The sequence below is a fragment of the Malurus melanocephalus genome, unplaced genomic scaffold, assembly GCF_030028575.1.
Source record: "Malurus melanocephalus ecotype Western Australia unplaced genomic scaffold, MMel_1.1 scaffold_24, whole genome shotgun sequence".
Taxonomy (NCBI): Eukaryota; Metazoa; Chordata; class Aves; order Passeriformes; family Maluridae; genus Malurus; species Malurus melanocephalus.
The window spans coordinates 2698547-2723140 of record NW_026623256.1 but is presented as its reverse complement, the minus strand read 5'-3'; the positions used below and the strand labels follow the sequence as shown (position 1 = coordinate 2723140).

Genomic DNA, 24594 nt, shown 5'->3' with positions numbered 1-24594 from the left:
GTTCTTCCTGGCCATCACCAGWGGAGGTGGTCTGCAAGGAGGCCAAAGAACCCCCTGTGGGTGTCTGAGCTGTGRTGGGGAGCCCACCCTGCAGCCTGTGGGGCTGAACTTCCACTCACATGGGCTGGCACACAAAGAGGCTYTGGCCAGAGCAAGTCCTCAGGGAAAGGGTCTGTCCCACATCACGGCAAGGCTGGGGGTGGGGCAGGGATCCCTTGRAGCCTTTGAGCCTGTCCCTTTTGCCTGCCCACAATGCACGACAGTGGTCTGTCAGCTCACTGACTAACACAGGCTRRTARGAGCCACCTGAAATTCATCAAATTCTGGTGTCTTGATGGARRAAAACAACTTACATGGCCTGTCAGWTCAGCGGTGTGCTTTGGTAGAGGAGTGGGGAGAGGATTCCAAGCTGTGTAAGGACAGCATGGGGAGCTCTGGGACTTACAGAGAGCTTTGGGCAGCTCTGGCTCCCCCGGTGCAGACACACCCGCAGCCCCGGTGAGCCCTGGACATGCAGATGGCCGAAGAGGCTGAAAAGGGTGGGCTTGGCGATACCCAGTTGCTTTCAGGGGAGCAGTGGAGATGGAGCYACTCTTTTGGGAGACAGAACAAGCATAACAGACACTGTCCCATAAAATGTCAGGGGAACATTCTCATGGTGAGTGCAGTCCAATGCCAGAAGCCAGGGGCACCTCAGACCAGCACTTGCAGGCACACCTAGCAGGGCCCACGCCAGGCTCAGCTCATCTCAGGCTTTCTAAGGATAAGGTCAGAAGCATGAAAGCSCCGAATACCAGCACACCAGAAACCAGGTTTTAAAGCAGGTGCAGTGGTGCAGGGGACATACTCTACATCCATCTCCTCCCCAAAATGTGCTTGAGCAAGAAGAGCAGCAGAAGCAGAGCCAAACATAACTCCAGCCAGAAGCTTGGGGAATTTCCTCAGGAACAGCAGCTCCCAGAACAGCCCCTAGTTTCACCTGGCAGAGGGCAGAAGGGAGGTCCGCTTGTAGGGCTGCTCCTGCAAGGATTTGCTTACCCTGCAGGGGATGGAGAAGAGAGACCGACATGTCCCCATCCCCTCGCCCCATGTCCTGGGCACCAGCACTCAAGGTGGTTAAGAAATTCAACAACACCAGTTTTCAAGTTAAGTATTTTTATTATCAAAATTATTACATCTCTTGTGAAAGTTCAAATGTTACAGCATGGTGTAAAAACTCCACTAGAGTAAGAAGCTACAGCCCCCACCTTTCCTAGAGCTTTCCAGGGTCCCTCCCTCCTGCCCCCCTGCTGCGCCCGAAGGTGCTGGAGCCTCTGGGCAGGGGCCCCCTGGCCCCCTCCCGCTGCCTGGCAGGGCAGAGCCCGCCTGCCCCGTGCTGCTCAGAGCACGAAGGGGGAGGCTGCACCTCCAGGGCTAAGCCAAGTGAAGTTTACACCTATTTTATACAGTATACAGACACCCAACTTTGGGGTGACAAGTTCYATCCCAACACGCTCACAGCCAGACAGTGTGAGAAAGTTACTCTTTGTTTCAATATTTTAAAAGTCTCCCCTAGGCTGAACAAACACCTGATTTCAATTGTGAATTAGAGAAATCTGTAACAGTCCTAAAAAAAGAGGAAGAAGACTGTGCATCTGCAAGGAGAGGGGAGACAGACTCACAGCATTATGTTATCCAAGAGAAAGGAGAAGTTCCACTGCAGCACCAGGGATGACACCTGTCATATATTAGCTAACCTACTATGGTTATAACTGAATATAAAATTAGATAAATAAAAACACGCCCGATATTACAGTAAACAAGTGAGAAAGAAGCTGGCAATCGTATGGAATTGAACAGACAGCGCACTGTGTCTGGGCTGGCTCTCCTGCCACGCTTGGCGGGTGACGGCAGCTGGGAAAGACCCCACATGGCACTGCCTGGAGAGCCTCTGGCTCGGCACAGACCGGGGCGCCCACCCACCACCGCTCCTCATAGCYCCCCACTCCTTTGCCTGCAGCCCCCCATGTGCCGCAGCATCACTTGACTGATCAGGCCTCTGGCCATCCCGTGCGTTGCACACCAGCAGCCAGAGAGCCCCCGGCGTGACAGCACGTAGCAGCACGGCCTCAGCCATGCTCCTGTTCACAGATTCCTTAAGCGACCTTACAACACTCATTTGCGACAGACCTGCAATGAAGCAGCACACGACAGCGCACCCCGGATCCTCTGCAGCCACAGGCACACACTCCAACCCTCTCCCTGTTCGCATTTGCRGAGACTGTGTTGTCCTGGAAAACGCTCCGACGGCGGCAGTGGTGACCCAGGCCCAAAGGCAGCCGCGTGCGCTCGTCTGCTTGTGACTGGAATGATCGTAACGGATTAAAGCCCTCCCCAGAACACACTGAGAACCTGACCTATAAAGAGATTGGAGTTAACTTCCCCCAACRTTTCCTTTAAACTGCTTTTGAATTCAGAACTGTGTCCGTGCTACATGAGTGACTGTGGCCATGGGCACGGACCAGAGACAGAGGCTGCGCCACAGTCATTGCACTTGAACCATTTGCTTTTTTTTCCTTTTTTTTTTTTTTTTTTTTTTTGTTTGTTTTTGCAATGTACCCACATGTCAGGGAACTGCTTTGCTACAGTCTCTGCCTCAGAGAAATCTGTGTTCTCCTACCAGGCCAGAGGCCAATACTGCTCACAAATCTCACCCGTGCATTTCAGACCTCAGCCTCTGACCCCTGGCACCCCAGCATCAGGTGCAAGCTCCCAACACCGGCCCAGGAGCCACTTCCAGAGGTGACTGGAAAAAGCTATGGGCAGTTTTGTCCTCCTGAAGTCCAGGCAGCCCTAGGAAAGTCCTGTTTGAGTCTTTACTCCAGAACCTTGAAGCTGCTGCAGTCTGTACTGATGGACACTGCTCCCCCCACGGTGCTGATAGTGTTGTGCATTGGAAATCACTGCACCCCGGGAGCCCTGGTACAGAACAGACTGCCCAGAGTTCGGCAGGCTGATAGTCCGCAAGTCTGACTGTAGTGACCGAGCACTTTGGGGAGCGGAGGAAGAGCCCGACACGCCTGTGCAGGGCTGCGAGCCTGACTCGGAGGAGAGAGAGTCCACAGCCGTCTGCTGTGCTGGGCTGGCAGCCGCAGGGCAGCTCTTCCTCAGGAGGCTGCTGCTGACGCTGCCAGAGTGCTGCTGGCTGCTGAAATACCCCGAATTCCCTGCAAACAGGGCAGAGGAGTCTGTGGAGACCGAGTGGGCAGGGCTGGAATACGAGGTGGAGGAGAGGGATGTTTCTGAGGAACCATGGGAGAGGCTGTGTCCTGTCCTCTGTGCTGCTGCTCGGTAGCTGTATCCAGGAGACGGCGCGAGGTGCCCTCTGTACGGGGAGGAGCTCTGCTGGAGCAGGGTCTGTGATTCTGCCTGGGGACTGTCAGACTGCAGCAGCTGAACAAGGCATGGGAAAAAAAAAAAAAAGGAAAAGGCATGTCAGGCTCACTTCCCTGTTTCCTCCCTCCTTCTTATCTGAAGGTGCTTAGTGCAGCACTGGGAACAATGGCAGCCAAGCCCAGTTCTTCCCCCCTTATCTCCTTCTAAAAGCTTTRTTTCAGAATGGGCAAGTAAAATATGAAAGCATTTACCTGGTAGCTGTATCGAGAAGGACTGTAAACTGCTGGTCCTTTGTGGGCTTCTGGAGTGTCTCCTTCTGCTGCATCTGCAATRTACAGGCAAGATGTTAAACTTCAACCCCCAGACCGAGGCCACAGCAGCTCCCTCTCAAATGACACCACAGAGTCCAGTCCTTGTTTCTGCATCCAGTGCCAGYTGAGTAACATCCCCAGCCATCAGCATTTCAGAAACTGCAGAAACCCAGCAAAAGACAACTGGGAAAGCTTAACATACGTCAACAGACACACGTGTAAGAATGGCCACTCCCCTCACACCACTGTGCACTGGTTTATCACAAAGCCCACCTGGTTGGACCAGCCTGTCTGAATGACCACACCTGGAGATAATGTAATGGCTCTTCAGCAGGATGGGAGAAGCAGAAGATGGTTTCTAAGGTCTAGGCAATTTTCCACACAGTCTTTGTTACAGGAATCCACACTGGATACAGTTACAGCTCAGGAGACAAAACTGCCCTTCCTAGAGGGCCATCAACAGGATCCTGTGGCGGGTGTTCCACAAAGGCAGATCCAGAYGCTTCCAAAGACAGTCGTCCCATGCTACTATTTTGGGGACTATGGTTTACAAGCCAAATGAGCTGCTCAGAGATACTCTTAGGCCTCAGAAATGCCTGTTTTTGTAACAGTCCAACATGATGAAAATGCTGAGGTTTGAAGGGCACTGGCAGCGCAGCACACACTGATCTACCTCAGTGAGACACTGAGAGGAATAAAATGCTTCCTGACAGAGTAAGCCTTTCCAGCACTTCAAGGGTGGGTGAGCTTCTTGTCCTACCATATCACTGAACCTGACCTTGGGTAGGTAACAAGTACTTACTACAGGGACCCAGCCAAGCGTGCGCTTCAGCTGCTGCCCCTGTAACCATGGCTGGTGATCCTGCTTTCTTCAGGAGGGGTGAAGCTGCTGGGACTAGGAGATTTCACATCAGAATTCTGCTGCAGACTAATGAGACAGRGCTGTTTATCTGCAGCATCTCAGGGATTCTCAGCAGCCACGTTTGAAATGCCTTGGTGAAACAGTGTTGGTATTAGTATCAAATTTATATGACAGATGTGTCTCAGTCATGAAACAGGACCCACTGCCTCAGWCTGCTCTGTACTTCTGCCAGACAAGTCTGGCTTTGCCCCAGCTGCACTGGCACAAGCATCAGTGCCAGCAGTGCCCGTGGTTCTGCTGCCATTGTACTCTCTGTGCTACACCCCAGTGCTGGCTTAGCTAACAGGGATCTGGACAGAGCTCGTCTGCTCTTGAGGCTCAGAAATTCCCTGAGGGCACAGGCCTGCACAGAGATCAGGGTGTGAATCTTCCAGCACATGTCGTGTGCCACCTTTCATTTCTGAAATTACATCGATGCAGCAAGTGGCTGTTTGGTGACAATCCAAGTATTGCAGAACGGCAAAATTCACAAGTTCAGGGCCTGTTTTGTTAAACAGTCACACACAGAAGAGACTGTTCAATCCAGGAGATTGCTTTGATTAACAGAAGTCAAGTATGAGAATCAAAAGAAATCTGAACATATCTGGAAGAAACTGTCTCTTAAAAGACCGGGCACACCAGYAGGGCTGTACAATTTACTGGCAGTGCCTGTTCTCAGAAGAAAACCTTGACAAGTTAAAGACTACTGAAAGACTGAATTACGAAGAGTAAATAAACTATGACCTTCCTGAATTTGCTTTATGTAAACTTAAAAGCTAGAGCCAACATTTCCCTCCCCCATTCTCAATACCTGCACAAGGGAAGGACATGAATAACTGCTTTCCTTGGCTGTACTGGCCTGTGTCAACCTCAAGCATATATGAAGTGACAGGTTTTGCTGAGAGCAGCTGCAGTTCTCAGAAGCGTGCAATGCACACAAATTCCATTTCTTTGCTACATGCCTCATCAGCAAACCCTCCAACTTTGGGATTTTTTAGTTCCTGTTAATATTATGTTACAGCATCAAGTGAACATGTGCATCTTCACAACTCCTCCAGGTGCTACCAGGAACAGCAGGGACTCAGCTACCCATTTGTTTCACTAAGAAGCAGAGCAGCAACTGGGGGAGGGTGGTGGCTCAAAGAATCCAAACAAGAATCAAAACAAGCAGCTGAAACTGCAAGAGCAAGCAAAAGAAGAAAAAACGTACTTTGCTGTGCTAGGATGAAGGAGACAAGATGACTTTTGTCAGCTGCAGCATTAGGTTTTTACAAATCAGAATGGGATGGGGTTTATGTAACAAGAAAGAATTTATCACTGCAGATGAAAAGTTTAACTCCATCCTAATTCTTGAGTGAGACTGAAAAGCCAAAGCTCTTCAGAACTGTACAGGTTACAGTGGGCAAAGGCCTGCTCCAAGAGCTTGGATTTTGCTTACCAYTCTGAAAAATAACAAAGAAAGCTGTTTTCTTTTCCACTGGCATGGGAAAGACAGGGAAAAGACTCCCATTGGTGTCCCAATGAAACTGTGACATATTTGATAGGGAAGAGGATCCCTCTCAAGATTAGATGAAGAAAAAGCACTGAAAAAATGTGCTTTGGTGTACAAAATCAGGAGAACTCTGAATGAGAAGTCAATTTCCAAGGCTGGTCTCAAAGATACCTTACTGCAATTGGGGAAAAGTCTGATTTGGAATGAAGGAAATACATACTTGCCCTTAAATGCWCAGAAACACAGTAATAAAGTTCACTGAATGTTCACCCAATCAGCATTAAATGACAGCACTTCAGAGCATAGGAGGTGCTAACACATCTGTCCAAGGATAAAGAAGCTGTCCCTGTCAGAGTCAAGGTGCAGGCAGTCTTGTGCTCAATCCCTGGAAAAATCTAGAGGTCTTCCAGGCCTAACAGACAAGGGATACAAGGCTCAAACAGTATCTGAACAACAGTAAAGTATGATTTGCAGAAAGCAAACTTAAGCTTTGATAATGCTTAAGATGAAAGTACAACCAATCAACTTCACAGACAAGTTGTCAAAGTTAGCCGAGCACATAATTTCCCACCAACCAAATGTCTCCAAGTTTGATGGTCCTACCTGCATCTCTCTCAAGAGCACTGTCCCGGGTAGGGGAGGATTCGTGTCTCTGGGACACCTTTGCACCGCTCCGCAGCACCTTCTCCAGCATCCCCCGGCCCTCCCGGAGCCTCTCCACTGACGTTGGGACCATCCTGCAACAAAACCCCAGGAACAGCTGAGGATTGCTGTGACACAGCAGAGAGCAATGTGACCAATACACCAGCTCCTTAGACAGATGAGGAATAAACTTCTGAACTGCTTGTGCCAGGTAAAAAACCCCCAGTGTGATTTCATACTGCTGCTCCCTGGCTATCATGATGCCACTGCCCTCAGAACACTAAATCTTTAATCAAAAACATGGTATAAGCATCCAGTTCAGTAAATCACCAGGTTATAGAAAAACTGCTTTGAGATTCAACAGCATTTTGAAAATCCTGGTACTAGCTTAAGATTAGCTGCAGTTATTTTGTGTAATTACTTCCATTCAGACTAAGCAGATGCAAACTCAATACCTTTATGATAAGACAGTGCTGAGACAATGTAGTTGGATACTGCAATGTTCCTGAGCCCAGCTAGCAGGACCATTTTGCCCACCAATGCCACTTTGTCCTGTTTATTTTGTAGTGTGAAAATTCCACTCAAGATTAGTTCTAGATATTGTTCTATTTTATAGAACAATATGTTTTGTCTAAGGGTGAAAAAGAAGTGAAGTAGCTTTCCTAAAGCCAAACTGTTGAAGAAAAACAGGGTCACAGACAAACCCCAGCCCCCTGGGTCAACATTCCATCTACCATGCACAGGAGCATCCAAATCTCTTTAGAAATACGTGTTCTAACCTATACAGAGCATCACCATGACCAGGGATTTACAATGCCTTTACCCTGGACACTGAAGAATTTGTGCCTTAAAAATGCCTGAATTTAGATTATATTAAATGCACTGCATACTGTGCAAGCCTGCAGCTTAACAGCATATTAACTGATTTCTGCATTTAATTTTCTTTAAGATATATTGAAAACTGTGCTTTACATTAGGGTTTTCTAAATTGTTTTGTTTGCCTGGAGACTTGTTTTCTGCAAGGCTGGGTTTACTGGGCAGCAGCACATCTGTTTATATTGTGATGGCTCTATCTTGGCAACTGAAACAGACAAACTGTGTTTTTAAACAAAAGCTAWTGGCAATTATTGCAGAATTCAGCAAGAATCTGGTAAACTCTACAAATKAAGGCATGGAATTTTAGTTCCCACCAATTTCTTCTGTTCCTAATATTACTATGAATATCTGGAAGTGCATCTGACATGTAAGCACACAGAGTTAAAGATGAAACTGGGTCATTTTACCTCAGTAACATTCAGGTTCTAATACATTTTTTAGAAGTAGAAGGTGACTGTACGTTTGTCAGCCTTGCCCATTAAAACACAGAAACCCAAGAATTTTAAAGGCAGGAAATCTGCTTAATCTCATTTCAAAACGTATCAGCATGGTTTCAACTTTATATCCAGTGTCCTGTAAYAATAGGATCTTTATTGTCACACAATACTTACTCCTGAAACCATGTGGGAAACTAAGGCCAAAGCAGCACCTGCTGAGGGAGCAGCAGATGAAGCTCAGAGAACACAAAGCATGGTACTAAAGCAAGGACACRACACTGACACCTCACCCTGAACTAGTTTTTGTTCATTCAGCTGGCTGGGTTTTTTTTTCTGCTCTTTTACAAGCAGAAGGAAGTAGCACAGGAGGAGAATTACATGGGCTATTATCACTTTTACAGAATATTTGAAAATAAAATAATGATGATAAACTAATCATCAGCAGACTGCCTTAGCTGTGGCCAGTCCCAGTATCTGACAAAAGGTCATGTGATAGACAGAAAGCTGTCGGAGAGGTAAAAGACAAACTGTTTCTATTCAACTCTTGAAAATTGAAGGAAAAAGGAAGGAAACAGATCTTAYTACTCCTCCAAATTCATCCAAGTGCTTTCAACACAAACTTCATACTTCTCAGTGCCCTCAGCACTGCTTTGAATCTCCCCCCKTGCCACACCCCTGCCATTACCCAAGCAGTGACCCAACCATGTATGTGGAGATCAGCATAGGAAAGGGGTGGTGTGTATGTGTGTGCCTTTTGCTGGTGGTGTCCATGACCAGAACCTGACCCCGGGGCAGCAGAGCCAGTGCCCCACACAGCTCCAGTCAGCAGAACCTGCCAGCCATCACTGGCACTRTAATGCCACACTCTGCAATTCAGGGCACTACTTCATGTTTTGGACCAAGTTCAGACATTTCTGAAGACTGGCCTTTCCCCTTATCAAACCTTCTCATGGTAACCATGATAAAGGTGGTTTGTCCATGCCATAGGCAGGGCAGTGACCAGTCTGCTACATCAGAAAGCTGGAGTTGTTGCAGAGTCCCTGCTTCTCCAATGCAGAGCTGCAGAAGGTTTTGAGCTTTCCTTCAGAATAGGAGTGGACTTAGTATAACTTATGTCCAGAAAAAGTGAAGGTTCAGCTAAAAGACCTGGATTAGATTTACATTGCCTGAGCAAGACCTTACAACCCAAGACCTCAAAAGGGAACTGGTGGAAAAGCAACAAATGCTTAAYTTTGTATCTTTCAAGACATATTTTTGGTATCTGTATCAAAAACTAAAAGACAGGCTGAGAAGAGTGCTGGTATCCTTCACAGYTGTTTAGCAATTATGAAAGAGAACAATACCAGAAGACCCAAATGAGTCCATCTCACTGCACATATTGTTATAGAAATGCCCCCTGGGGAGTTCAGCCCTTCCCTGGGGAAAAAATCTCAGGCTTGCTTGGAAGGATAACACTCACCACCTATTGCTGATGCTCTCCTGGGATTTACTGAGCGATGATGAGGAACTACAGCCCCTGGAGTCTGGTGGGCTGATGTCCTCTACGTGAGGCAGGGAGGGATGAGAAGGGGAGAAGCCACTTTGTGGGGAGGACGGAGTTCGTGCTGCAGAGCCTGAGAGGCCRTTCCCGTCTGCCTCGGTGCCGGAGCCGCTGCTGCCCTGCCGGGTGGGGGTCCCTGCGCCACGGCCGGAATCACCGCCCTCCTTGGCCTCCTGTTTCCGCTTGCGGTACTCGAGGAGCGATACCTGGSGGAGAAAATACAGYCGTGAGTCAGGGAACACAGAGYACTAGGACAGGGGGAGGAACAGSCCCAAGCACCACCTGAAAAATCTTCTGGGTCTGCAGGTAAAAYTTGAAAAGGCTTATCTGGATTATCAACTCTTCCTGGATCTGCAGGCACTCCAGAAAAGTGCTAAGTGGTGCAAATTCAGACTGCCATAGTCACCCACCTTTCACTTTTTATGACCAATACTTCAGCAGAAACATCCAGCTTGTTTGCTTCTCTAACCACCTGGATTTTCACATTACTTCAGGACATGCTTGCATATTCAAGCATCAAGCCTCTACACCCTCCCTCCTCTGAAAACCCTCTGTGCACTGTCTCTGATTCATGACATTACATTTTTTTTTCAGTATCTGTACATCCCCAAAACATGTAGTAAGAGTCTTCTTCACAAAACTAACTTCAGTTCCAGTTCATCTCTACTACTCCAGCCACATTAATACTAAAAACTTGGTGAAGCCTTGCACAGAATTTTAACTTGCTTACAGCAGATTCCTGATATGGAGGCATTGCAAACTTCCAGCACTACCACTGAAACAAACTGCTTGCAGCAAACATAGAATGTGTTTTGGGCAAAGCAGTCTCAGTTTTATCAAAGACACCAACCAAAAATAAAGCAGCCTTGTAACACAAGGTCAGCAGAACCGAAAAGACGCAAATATTTCCAGCTGAACACTTACCTTTTAGTGTGCCTTCCCTCAGAGTTATTATGCGGCACGGAGCCATAAAGGACTCACAGAAGGCAGCTCTACTGAAGAATTTATCAGCTATGACTCAATGCCCATACAGAAGGCTTTATGATGCTAAAATATTGAACAGGGTTTTTCCAAAAGTAACTCAACATACGAAGATTTTAAGATAAGTGTAATTTTAAAAGAAAAACCAAAGGAAAAAAAAAAGAGACTCCAGAAGTGGAAAGGAAATAAGATATTCCATCCAGCTGGACGCTTACACAAGTGATCTGAGTTAATACACTTGCTGTAAAAAAAGGAATCCAAGCACAGGAAAAGGCACTGATATTTGTCCCATGAGTACCCAGTATGATCACAGCACCACCTCTACCTAACAGTTTCCCTCAGTTTTAATCCCATGAGGGTCACTGGTCTGCTGTAAGAATCCARTATGTATTTGCTTCTTATTCCTGTGTTTTTAATTTCAAAGAGCTAAAATTTAAATAATCTTCATCTTACTTTCTCGCCAATATTATGRAAATGTTTTAATATGTTCTCATAAACAACCTGTGTTTTTTTCTGAAACATTAGACTGTTTTTCCCAGTAAGGACCTTTTTCATCCTGATAAATAACACCTCCGTCAGCTGTACACTGTGTTATTGCTCTGGGTCTCATCTCAGTTTAACAACTGTTGACGAAAGCTGCCAGCATCCTGCTCTCTCTTCTGTGATCCCAGAAGAGGTATTTTCACTGTGGTGTTTTTCTTTCACTTCTCACATCAAAATCTTGCCTAAAGGRTAGCTCTCTCTTTCAACAACTGTTTTCACCCAGGCACTGGATACCTGGACCACTCACCCAGACTCCATTCTCCCTGTAAGTCTTTGCAGGAATCTGAGTGGGAACTGTAAACATCATGTCAATACAATAATTTTTTACAGGAATACTTGCCTTCTTCCTTTGTGGTGGATTCTGGGGAGCAGCTCTGGTGCCTTCACAAGCCCTCTCGCTGCAGGGAGACATGGATCCATGCACTGTCTCTTTGAGCAGCCCTGACTCGTGTCTGCTGAGATACCCTTCGGCAGGAGAGCTGCAGCATCCAGCTTCTGAATTCACTGGCTTCCTCTCTCCCAAAGGAGGAGAACCCCGCAACAACCCATCCACACGTGGCATAGCGTTCARTGGGGAGAAGGCATACATTAAATTAAACTCTGTCCGAAAAGCCTGATCAGAGCTTCGTAGCAGCATCTGTGCTTCCCCACTTTTCCCTGGGAAGTTCATCTCTGAAGTAGAGTTTATGGAGGATTGTGGAGCCACATCAGAGGATCCAAAACTGAGCAGCGATGGTCGTTCCTGGCAGGTGTTTGCAGTGGAATCCAGGTACCCACCCTTCAAATCTGGGTCGGATCGGAGGCAGACCTGGAAAATCCAAGAAGGATACAGGAGGGGGTGGAAGTCAGGAATAGAGTCAGGCAAGGGTAGGGAGAGAAATTTAARTCAGAGAATCCTCTGTACAATGCTAGCTTCCTGCTTCCCTGTTCCTTTCTGATTACCCCTTTGGTTCTGTCCTGCACTGTTCTGTTCATTCCATAGGGGAATGACTGGGTCTGAACAATAATCAGTTCAGCTGTCCAACATAGGATGCCCTTTCCCCTTCAGCAGTCTTTCTGCAGCAAGAGGATAAAGGCTCAACACTATCCCCAGGCAGTTAATGAATTAAACCCAGAATTTTCAATTGCCTCATACGTCCCCAAGTTGATGTTAACACACAGCAGTAGGCAGGAGAGAACAGAACAGATCTGCTGTCCTTTTGCTGTTTTATTAGCCAAGTTCTTGCCTGTCCCAAATCAGCCACTAGTAACTTCCTAACAATAAAATACCCAGGACCTTGAAGCCATTTGTTTTCACTTATTGTGAGCTTTGGAAATCTCTAACAATAGTACATTCATTTAATTTTTACTGCATTTCTACATTTTACAATTTCCAACAAAACCACAATGGCATCATCTTTGTGCTTGTCAGAGTTTCTGGAGCACTAGGCAGTGATACAACAGTATATTCATTTATCTACTTSAAGTGCCAAAAACCCTCCAGGACAGCAGAATAATCATCTCCTTCACTACATTAATATGTCAGGATCTCAGACAATGAGTGTAACTGACTGGATTTCATCCTCTTTGCAGGACTATAGGGCAGAGGGAAAAGCAAGGCAGCACCAGGCACCAGCTCTGCCCTCCTGCTGCTGCTGAGAACATTTCCCCTGCTGTATTACAGCTCCAAATAATCCACCACATTGGAGATGAGMATGTATTTTCTACTCTGAAATAGTCACTGAGCAAGGTAGCTCAGCTCATCTTTTACAACAGGTCAGTGGGYAAGCAAAATACTACTTTTTGACATCTCTCCAACATTTTCAGTCTGCAGGTGACCAGGTGGTAAGTCAAGGCTGAAGAGAGCAGGTCAGGTGTAYCACTGTGTGCGCATAAGTCAAAACTAGTGTTGAATGCTCTCCCTTCCCCAGCAGTCATTTGGTCACTACTGAGTAAATCTCACAGACTACTCATACTGGGCTGAAATTGGTGATGGTAATTCCAGGGTCYCCCAAATCTCTTGCCTGCCCTTCAGCAGCTGAGACATATCAAGTCTTTGCACTGCCTGCTTCCCACCTGGGTTAATAACCGAATCATAAACTCCAGGCTTCAATTTGTTTGTTTTGTTGTGATAACCCTGAAAACTCACCTCAGCCTTACTGTGACTAAAGCTCCACCCTTATTCCCAGTGCCTGTACACTCCTCCCTCCCCTCCCACCATGAACACACAGCACACACACTCCCAGCTCAGGTGCCATAACTACCTCAGGTGACATGGACTCGGGTCTATGYGCAGGGGAGCTCTCGGGGGAGGATACGTTCTAGAGGAGGGAAAAGCATCTAGTTATTCATCTACTTCAAAAGTCAAGAGCCAAATTACAACATGCAAAATAGCACACAAATTAGCAATGGCTATTCTAAACGATTATCCCAGGAACGGGCCCCAATCTAAGCAACATGGTTGGTGGATTGTGGATTCTAAAGCTTCCTGGAAGCAGAGAAAGGACTGAGTTACTGCATCTCATGATGCAACTTAGTACCCAAAACAGTGCACATGAATGTTAAGAAAAGCAGCAGCTAACTCTTTATATTTCTGTTGATGTCAGACAGACTTTGCACCATGAAATATAGAGAAAGACATTTATGGTTTTAGTCTGAGAACACAGSAGAGAAGAAAAGCCTGGTTTAGCCCAGAAAGGAAACCAAGATCCCCCAAAAACTAAGATGACYTTTCACAGCATAAAACAAACATGTCTCCTTCAAACCACTGTGGGCCACCTTTCCAGCTCAAGTCAAGAGAAGAGGTGTGAGCAGCCTGCTTTATGAAACATTTTATCATCTGAGCACCTATCAGTGAAGGCAGTGTACGTGTGTGACAGCACGGTTAAGCGCTCTTGCCAAGCGCTCCTCTTTCCATGCTACTGAGCAGGCCTAAAATAGAATCAGAGAGGCAGGATTCCCAGAGCTATGCTGCTATCAGAGAAATATAATGCAGGAGACACTSTTTTCTGCAAAGCAGAAAACCTCAGAAAACAGAGAATCTCAGAAATTTCTTAACAAAAAATTCTGATGAACTCCACAGAAAAAACAGAGGCATGTCATCATGCTTCCCATCACTCCTTTGAATATGGAGGAGCCAAGCATCCTCTAATTTGTTTCCCCTCTAAAAAGATCACAAAACTATGTCTGAAAAACCTCAATGTATAAAAACCTAACAATCAGAAATTCAGAAGCTTGTGAAGCAAGTTTTATAGACTGCAGCAAGGAAATTACTCAAGAAGCCAGTTTCTTAAAAGCCTTCAAAAATGTATTTCCCAGCAAGACCAGACGRCAAGTCACAACTTCCGCTTGCTTGAGGAAGTTTGTGAACTGATGGAAGRATTTTTCTGTTGCTCTCTCCCCAAAGTGTCACCGTTTTATACTTGGGGAGATGCATTCACTTGTTAAAACTGGTCCAGTGAGCTGTTGGATTCTTTTCAAGAGGAAAAAAGGTAAAAGGTAACTAAGTTATAGATACCCAGTGAAATCAAGGCTAATTAACAGTAAGGTGGGACAGACAAGGAATGATTAGACTGTGGAGGTTCATGGCAACACTGCCCTGATCTGCCACCTCAATSACTGCAAGGGTAAGGATTGCTTCCAGTCAGGCCCTTTCTGCCTGAAACAATCTTTCATCTCTCTCCTCAATGCTTGACAATCCTCCCTGCTGAACTCTAGAGGTGCCTCTCAAACAGCTTACAAGAAAGGGGTCTCAAACAAAATAATCAAAGAACATTAAGCTAGAAACACCACAAAGGAATGTTTGGCCTGTTGCAAAACAGATGAGGGATTCCTGCAAAATAGTCCCTAATATGGAGCAATCCATCACTGCACCATTTTTTAAAACTGTTTTAACTAGCAGAGTATAAGCAGCTTGCCTGAAGACTTCCATGAGTTTTTTAARTCTATGCAATACTAGAAAACAAAACCAAACCTGCAAACAGTATGATCCCTATTCACAGGCACAGAGTGGAAGGTCCTGACTGGATGAATACTGGTAACTCTCCCACAGAGTTTAGGGCAATGGAAACCACCTACACAGCCTGCTTATTAATTCTGCTAATTTTTGCAGAAGGAAACTATCAAGAAATCAAAKGTATTAAGGTAATTTCCTTCTACCCAGTCCATGTAAAGAAAACAAAAAAATACAGTCGAAGTTGATGAAGTACTGTTACCATACTTGAAGTTACTGAAAGSTGTTTGGGAAAAGAGGAGCCAAGGACGTCTTACAGCCTTTGAGAAGTGGAACACTTGTACTCTTTGGAAGAGGCAGGGATTGGAAACCACATTGGCACAGAGATCTGAAGTGGGGAAGATGATCAAAGATCACTGAATAACCTGAGAAATTTAGGAGCTACTCTGYAGAAATAGAAAAAGACTAATGTTACCGATAGCTAAAAAGTGAGGGGAGGYTGGTCTTAGCAAGGTTTGACATTTCACAGAGCAGGAGATTGGGCCAGAAGCRAAGCAGAAGAGAAAGGCAGCAGTTCTCTTGAGGCTGAGACTGTGATGCAGCTCAGGAATACATACTCAAAATGGAAGGTGTCCCTAGTGCCACCTCTGCTGCAAATATTCCTGTTCCTTTCTATTTAGCATGCCCAGTCCTGGGCAGATTTACCTCGAACTGTAGTGGAGTATTGCAGCGACTGGCAGCCAGAGAGGGGATGGGTGAGAACATGATGCCGTAACCATTGCGAGTCTCCTCCTCCCCGGGCAGTGAGGAGCAGGGCATGGCCAGCTGTGGGCTCGCTGAGCCGGGGACCGAAGGGATGGGAGGTGGGGGCGTGACAGGAGACAGCGGCCGCAGCAACTTCTTCACGTTCTGCTCCATCAGGTAGCGAGACTTCCATTTCTTCAGGGGACTCAACAAGTCTGAAACACAAACTGAGCTGAGGACATGGCTGAACCATTAACATTAACCATGAGCAAATCACAGGTTATCTCCCTTCCCTCTGATCCAAGCCCAAACGTAGCCCAGGAATCTTCAATGCAACTACAAGAGACTCCTAAAAATGAAGTACCTCTGAATTACYTCAGTATCCATTTCTAGATACTGGTAACAGAACAACACATGATCAGGAACAYGAAGTGAACAAGGAAAGCAAATTTTTCAACTAGAAGCACAAGAGGGAGTCATGGGAAAGGAAAACAGGAAAGGCTAAAAAGAGGAGTGAATAGAGGAGAGAGGTCAAAGGACATGTCACTATGACTCTTACAAACAAACCAGAGGCAGCTCAGTTATCATTGCCTGAACCTAATAGTTCCCTATAGGCTACATCAACACAGCCCAAGAACATTTCCACTTCCACAAAGGATTAAAGCCTTTCACTCAGGCTCTATTCAAAATACGAATCTTTTCTGATACTTAGTTTAAAAAAAACCCAACAAGCCACTAGAAAATTCTACAGGTCAGGTCTTCCTCAAGACATACATTTATTGGTTCTRGTTTTCTGTTCCTTTCCTATTCATCTAATTTTTCAATAGTCAATTTGTATTATCTGTGTGGTGTCTAGCTTCCYGTCATCCTTAGAAAACTGATCCCTGACTGGGCTGATCTTCACTCTCTTTCTCTCTAAATTCAGACACAGTATTTATCCATTCTGCTGCTTTACYCACAGATTTTAGTTTCTCCATTCTTGAGACTCACTTAGTCATCTGTTTATTACACGTGCCTGTAAGACTTTGCTACAGTCAGCAGGTATTCAGTGGTCCTAAAGCATCTTGCTGAAAAGAGATGAYACTGGGCTCTCTTCCCTCTCCCCCCTCCCTTCCATTGTACAAGAGATCCCAGAGTTCTCAGGCTGATGCTGCAATGTTAAGTGATTATCTTTTCACATGAAAATATTGAGAAACTTTACAGATACTCAAGCTAGGTCTGCCCTAATTTGAATGAATGGCAAGGCAACAATCTCACCTACCCTAAAGCTGTGCCATCAGGCAGCAGGACACATTGAGATGTCCCTTGTGCAGCTGTGCCTTTGCTATTCAGCACCTTCCCCAGTGTGACTCCAGTGCCCATGCTGCCCTGATGGTGCCGAGCACTTACCTGCATCATCTTTGCAGATGCTGGAGGAGCTGCTGTTCTCGTTGCTTTGGTATAGACACTGGGTTCTGTTCTCTTGTGGAGCTGGTGAGGTCTGAGTCATCCCCTCTTCCAGGGCTTGCTTGATCCAGCGCTGAAACAGAATGAGACTACATAAACTGAAACTCCTCGGGTACTTTCTCTGCCATCCTGCAGGATTTACTCCAACTCCTACACTTGTGTGGAGCAGGAAGGCTGCTCAGAAGCCCAGGTTACCTCACTGGTTGGAGCACTGCTGTCAGCACTGAGCCCACCACCTACTGTGCTGGGGCTGTGCCCTTCCTGACATGGCTCCTGGGAGCAGCAGGCAGTCCTCAGCAGTAACACAGAGATAATAAGCAAGGAGCAAATTATAATTATTAAAATGCAGAACAGTGGCACCTAAAACTATTAAAAGTGATTGTAATTTAAAAGAAAAGGAACACAAATATGATGAACCATTACAACCGGTGGTTTTTGTAAAAAAGCTTTTTCCTGCCCAGGAGAGCAAATATGAGCAAAAAATCTGATTAAAATGCAAGCAGCAGTTTTCAAGGAGGGTGAACCAAGAAAAGAATAATAAAGCAAATCTTTTCTTCAGCTACCAATAGAAAAGATAAGTCACAGTGGTCTTAACATGGACAATTAAGAATGTTTCACATCTCACACAGTGAACATGAACTGAAGCCTCAGCAAWTCAGCTGCTGCAGTGGGTGTGCTAGCCCTGTATCTTGATACAAACTGACTCCTGACAGCAGGCACCAACCTTTGCTTACTTTACTATAAAAATAACTGCCACAAGGTAAGGTAAAACTCTCAGGTGATCCAGTGAAATGACAGCAAACTGTTGAAAAAAAGCAAACAGCAATTTTCATTTGTGTAGTATACCCAGGGGACTCACTTTACCAGACTCCTCTTGCCCTAGAGAGGTTTAAAATTGTACTTTTACCTTTCAGCAATCCACAGTTCATCTGCTTGCCAGCAATGTGTATCTTATTAGGGATACACGTGTGTGTCTTATGATTCCTCAAAGCTATTGTGAAAGTACATCACAAACTCAGTGGCCACAATCCTCAAAGTGAAAACTTCAATGCGAGGATGAAGAGCAGGTGACAGGATCTATTTTGATGGCTTTCACTACTGTACAGCAGATGCTTCTTCTCTGTTCAAATGTAACTCAAGGGATTCCACTGTGGCCGCCAGGAAAAGWGAGAGGTGCCAGCCAGTCTGGAGCACCTCTACCTCAAACGTGGCATCTGATCTGACAGCCAAGTCACTGCACAGTGTTTGATTAACGTGAGAGCAGGTTACAGTTCAGTTTCCTTGCGAGGTTCAGACAYTGCCATGCTTTGGATGCAAACTGACATCATCAGCTGAGTTTTTTGGCACAGTTCTCAGTAGTTTAAGGATGAGGCCTGCTGACAATCCAAGAAAATACGTGATCTATTTCAACAGCCTTTATAAATCAACCTCTTTGGCTGAGTAGTCAAAAGTAGACAAGACACAGATCAGGTCTTGAGAGAGCATATAATCAAGTTCTGGACCATTTCTAGACCTCAGCTGGCTGAAAATGAGGTGTTCCCTGTGAGTTTTCTAAACATTCCTGAACATGAGAAGCAAACTTTTACATCTCCAGACTGTTAAGTCATAAGCCTACCAAATGCTAAAAAGTGTTTTCCAAGAAAAAGCCAGGGATCTCMTACGAAATGGATGAAAACTCTCTAGAATAGTTAACAATTATTTACATTCAAAAACTAGAAATCTAACTAATTATTTCTGCAACATCTGTTCTGGACACAGAAACTTTCAGTACTTTTWAAACTATTTAATGGAATAGGCAGTATATTTAAGTTCTCAGATTAAGAAACAGGAATGCTAGATGACACCCTTCATGATTTTCTTACTAAACTGGGAAATGGATAAGGCATACCAGGACACCACTTAGCTAGAACAAAGTACCATACAAAGCCAGAAAGAATCACTTCTACAATTACAGGCTAGAAAACTAATGATACTCAATCATACTCAATCATGAGCTGAACATGAGTTTAAATCACCCTGTGAAAAAAAACTCAGCCACACTTCGATGCACAAAATGGGTACAGGTTAGAAGACACAGAAACTTCTCCGCTTTGAAAATGTCCAAACTGCAACACAACATCCAGTTTGGGATGCAGCTTCAAGGAAGGTGTGGACTAAATGGAAGCCATCCATAGTGAGACTCTGCAGCAGTGAGAATTATCATTGGACTAGAGAAGAGTCAAATGTAGCAACAGATTGGAAGACTTGTTCCATGACAATAATTTTACCTCAACTGTGAGCTTGCTAGCCAGTTGTGCAGCAACTGCACTAAGCACAGAACTCCAAATAACTCTGCCAGCTTTGCTCTGGATGCTTCTCTCTTCCCTGGGGCTCAAAGACACGGTTAAGGTTCAAAAGCAGCTCAAACCTCACCGTTCTCAGATTAAAAGATGCATGAGGAGGTTGTCTGGGCACACAGAAACAGACAAGGTTTTGYCATACATCTATATAGGAACCATGAAGATCTTTACCTATGAAGGAAATAYTCAGGAGACTTTTAGGGCATGACAACAAATTGGCTGAAGGTGGAAACAGTAAAGACCAAAGATTCTCTCTGGAAAAACACCCTCAAACAAAGGAAGGCAAAGAAACCAGGATACAGTACCTGAAAGCCACCAAGACAGGGAGAGCAGAAAGAATTTCTGTATAATTGTTCTCAGGTAATCACACAGGAACTGGAACAGTCTCTGAGCAAAACCAACAGGGAAGATGGATTCTGATATAAATCTGACTGAGCAAACTACCCTGGCTGCTGTTTCCCTGCAGGTGGGTAAATACTGGCATTTACTGGTCATCTCTGGAGGAACTCAACCCTTTGCTGAGCCTGGTTTAGGCTTTCTGCATGGCCTCAAGTATCTGCTGTAGATAGGTAGTCTGTGATCCCAAATAAAGAGCTGYGGATGTGCTCTTGTGAACAGGCAAACTCTAAAGCTTTTAAACCATAAAGGCTCTCCACAGACAATGGATCTTTACTAAGCCCCTGGATTCTTGAGGTCCTCTGCAACACTGTCCTATCCCCATAATACCAACCATACTCTGACTGTGAAAGCAGTAACATAAAACTTTCTAAGGGCACCAATCATCACTCTTTGAATTGTGTATGCTRGATTAATAAACAGCCACTGCAGATCTGAAAGCACATGTTTCTAAAAGGGCAGTCACAGCACAATGGCTCTACCAAGGGAAGAGGCAAGGATGAAAACTGAACTCTGGCAAGGAGGTTGGCAGTCACAGCCTGGACACTGCATCAACACACTAACTCAGCAGGAACACATGGAAATAAACTCCAAAAGGACACAACAACTTTACAAGASGGCCAGTAAGATGAGTATACATCGTGTGAAGGTAAGACATAAACAAACATACCTTCTTACAGGAGCTRTAAATGCCATCCAACAGAAAGGGCCTTCGACGCCTCTCAGGGTTGAAAGGTGAACCAAAGCGAATGTAGTGTTTAGGTGTGGTACAAATCAGTGGGGAGTGCACGAGACCTGGCAACATRTTTAGGGTAGTTGCCAAAACTGTTGGGTCTGTGGTAATGCGCAGAGGACACTCAATAGGACACTCCTGCTTTTCTGCCTTGTCGTTCAGCCATTCGGTAACAAGGTACTGAAGGAGGAAACACAYACATCAGTGCAATCAGCACAGGTGATAAAGAAAGGCAATAGGCACAATGGTGTATGGGGAAGCAATGCTCAGGTCAGCCCACATGCTAAAACTTCCCTCCTCAACAGGAAGGGCTTCCTGTCCCAATKCTCACCTGTCAGAGACACAGCCCAGTGTTACAGAAGTAGCTTGATTTTATGCTTCATTCATCTTATTAGAAGGTTCTCCAAAAACTTGATCACCTTGTTCAAAACTAGTTTCTAGACACAGAACTAAATGTATTAATAGCTAATTTATGCCCACTATGTGGCAGCTGCCTGCTAGCTTCTGCAATTTTTCCTTCCTTTCAAGTTTATCCAAGCTTGTACATGACAGCAGCAGTCACATTCCCTCTTGGTCTTCTAAATCTAAGTTAACCTGCTTGCTGCACCCTAAATGAATACCCCCCAGCCTGCCATCCCAACTTTGAGCACTTGATCATATTTACCTTTTTTGTTTTGGGGTACTTTACTGCAGCTCGATTAGACTGGGATCCTGTAGCCAGGATAGCAGTTGGGTCAGATCCTGCCAACTGTCTGCCTTCTCCTGGCCCTTCCACACTACTGACATCTGTTGTGGTTACCAAGCTGGCAGCGCTTCCTTCCTCTGGGACAGCCTGTGCGAGTTCAGCTTGCTGGGAACTGGCTTGTTTCTGCCTTCTCAGTCTTTGTGCTGAACTGGTCCGGTATCGAGAGAAGCGACTTTTTGGTCGGGGCCTGGAGGGTTTTGCTGGAGCTGGCTTAGTCACTGTTTTTTCCGGCACAGCATCCTACAAAATAAAACGTCATTAGTCCAAGTACCTCTAAAAGTATTCCTTTTCTCTGCATACAGGATCAAGAATTGAGATGTATTTATTGACACTACCTGACTCTCAAAATCTTGTTGGACTCTGTGCTGGTTCATAAGATGGCCTTGGGGACCCTTCAACACTGGCACATTATCGTTTTGTCTTCTGCGTTCTTAAAGGACAGAACATGGGTCTTTAGGYAGAAAGCAGCAATAGGAAACTTGCTGCTTGTCTCAAGGTAACTGCTCTTATTCCTGACCTGAGCTGACATGGAGCATTCCAGGCAAGTGTCTGGTCCCTGCCATAAAAYGGGAACACATGCATCCAAAGCAGACTGGGTTAAAAAAAACCCAAACAAAAAGAAAAGAACTTTCTATCACTACACTTATACATCCAATTTAAGCTCCCACCAGTACAAAAGGGGGTCACCTGGAGATGGAGCTGGGCTTGTTCAGCCCAGAGAGGACTGAGTAGGATATAAAAGCAGTCTTCCTACAAACAGCCTGAAGCCACTAAGATGCAGAAGTGCATCAATGAACATACACTGAAATGAGAGCTTTGGACTTCATATACAAAAAAWTTTTTCCAACCTAACAATCATGAATTGGAAGAGGTGCAATCTCCATCCTTGGAGGTTTTCAAGACAAGACTGAGTAAAACCCAGACCGCCGTGGTCTAGCTTCAGAGTTGTCCAAACCTGACTCAGAATGGACTAGAGTYCACAAAACTCCTCCCCACCCAGATGATCTTATGATCACATATGGTTGCACCTGAGCTCTGTATAAGGTAGCAAACAGTTCTATCTTCATCTTACCGCTACTTGTGAAGACCGTCGTGTGTTCACCCCAGTACTGCTGGTACTGTTGGAGACAGCAGGAGGAGGAGGAGCACTCTGTGCTGAACTTCCATCTTCAGTTTCAGGAATTTCTGTTTTCACTTCTTCCAGCTCAGGAGCTTCAGAATTGACRCTGATTTCAGCATCAGTGCTGTTCCGGTCTGATGGTTGCTCTCGTCTCCTCTTTCTCTTTTCCAAGTTCTCAAACATGTGCATGATGGCTTCTACCTTCCTGTCTTCCCGGGACTGCAACACAAGGGTAAATTCAAGTAAGCATGGTGAATTATGTACATAAAGAAGGCAAGAACAGATATGGGAAGCAGCAACAGGACAGCACCCGTCCAACAGCAATGACAAAAGCCAGACAGAGGACAGGGAGAAGCAGTTCTTATCAGTTATTTGCATTTTTCAACACAGCAAATTTTCCAGAATAACAACAACATGATCATGTGTTTGTAGCGCAAGTAGAAAAACTCAACTTTGTTCTTAAATAGGACCACTTAGATAGTACTGAGTTATATTTATAGAACAGCCACAAGGAAATGCATAATTTTGAAGAATAAAAAACTTTAAGAAAGCATAAGTAGAGTGAAGAGATGACTTGGAAACAAATAGAGGTACTTGCTAATGACCAAACGTTAAAACCAAACAAAAGCCAGGGGCAACAGAAGCGTTTCAGTAATTTGCAGCAAGTGTCATACACCACACAAACTGATTAAAATGTTCCAGATTCATTCCTTTCCTGGGAAGACTATCAGGAGATGACCCAGCTCARAAATAAAAGCTTTGGTCTAAGCAGCTTACATAGTGGATAAGAAAACCAGAACATGAGAGAACAGAGTGGCAAAACAAGTCCATTATTAGGTAAACTGAGAGGACAGGAAATCTTACCACCTGGCTGTGTCAGAAATAATGGGTAATTMTGCATGTAAAAACCCCAGTACAATAACATTGCAATGACTGGCAAGAATCAATTGGGTTTTAAAGAAGTGGGGTCAAGTGTTTTCTGAGACTTGTCATGTCCCTGTCAACAGCCTGATCTCTACAGTTTTCTGTTAAAAAATTCTTCACAAACACACATACACACACACATAGACACACATACAAAGAGAGACTGGGGAAATGAAAGATATGGGTATTTACCTGGTGCCAAGTATAGAAAACTGAATCGCATTAAAGCAGATTAACTGGTGCAACCTACAGGAACAGGGCTTAGAGGCTCACRGGAAACTAACACTTCACTCAGACTTACTGAACTATTCTGTCCCAAAAAGAGATCAGCCTCCCTGCATTAAAAGGAAATCTTTCCTCCAAGCTTTAAGGCCAATCTGATGGATGATTGCTCTCATTCAAGTTTCAATAGAAACTGACTGCTTTATCTCATCTGTTCCAAAAAAATCCATGAGATAATCCAAGGATCTCTCTGCTGGATGGATCTCTGCAAACTGCTGCACTATCTTAACATTTAAAGCATGTTCAGGAAATTTACACTTGGAAGATCCGTATCTCTGATTAGTGGAAGATAGGTTATCATATTAGTGAGCAAAGAAAAACAGGGAATTCCTAGCTCTGATACATTTGTTGGCTGGTAAAAGGATGARAGCAATTTTTCTGATTTTCTTCCTTGGATTTCTGGTTGATTGGTTGTTTTAATTGTGTAATTGCATTTTTGTCTGGATTTTTTTTCTTGTTTATTTAAATTAATGAATTAAGAGCCAGAACAGCTCCATTCACATGCACAGAACATTCTAATCCAGGCAACAATCCCAACAGCCATAAGAAGCCAAAAAAAAAAAAAACCAGCTCTACTCAGTACAGATGAAGGCTGAAAAAGGACTGTTATCCAAGAACTCAATGCACTAAGATATATTTTGATCAAGAGGACTGTTTAGGACAACAGGAAWTTGGAAGCACAAAGATTTCCTAAGTGCCAATAGCACTGTTGGTKGTCTACCCCTCTTACTAACTTTTGCAACTTGATCCTACCTTTTTCCCACATGGCAACATGTTTATGAAACCATACATAGGAAAAATAGCTGTTAAGAAATCTAACCCACCAAAAATGATCA

At 44.9% G+C, this 24594-nt stretch overlaps 1 protein-coding gene across 2 annotated transcripts in view; it reads right to left on the bottom strand.

Annotated features, from left to right (window-relative positions):
• Positions 1–1142: 1142 nt before the first annotated feature.
• The window catches only part of SETD5 (SET domain containing 5), a 65033-nt gene continuing 41581 nt past the window's right edge, over positions 1143–24594 (bottom strand). For both annotated transcript variants that reach the window (XM_057390299.1, XM_057390298.1), the window contains 11 exons: positions 22505–22771; positions 21352–21672; positions 20625–20867; positions 17163–17292; positions 15735–15988; positions 13342–13398; positions 11439–11906; positions 9494–9780; positions 6683–6816; positions 3627–3700; positions 1143–3432 (listed from right to left, as the gene is read on the bottom strand). In XM_057390299.1, coding sequence (XP_057246282.1) covers positions 2833–3432; positions 3627–3700; positions 6683–6816; positions 9494–9780; positions 11439–11906; positions 13342–13398; positions 15735–15988; positions 17163–17292; positions 20625–20867; positions 21352–21672; positions 22505–22771 — 2835 coding nt within the window. In that variant the 3' untranslated portion in view covers positions 1143–2832. The remainder of the gene's footprint in view (positions 3433–3626; positions 3701–6682; positions 6817–9493; positions 9781–11438; positions 11907–13341; positions 13399–15734; positions 15989–17162; positions 17293–20624; positions 20868–21351; positions 21673–22504; positions 22772–24594) is intronic.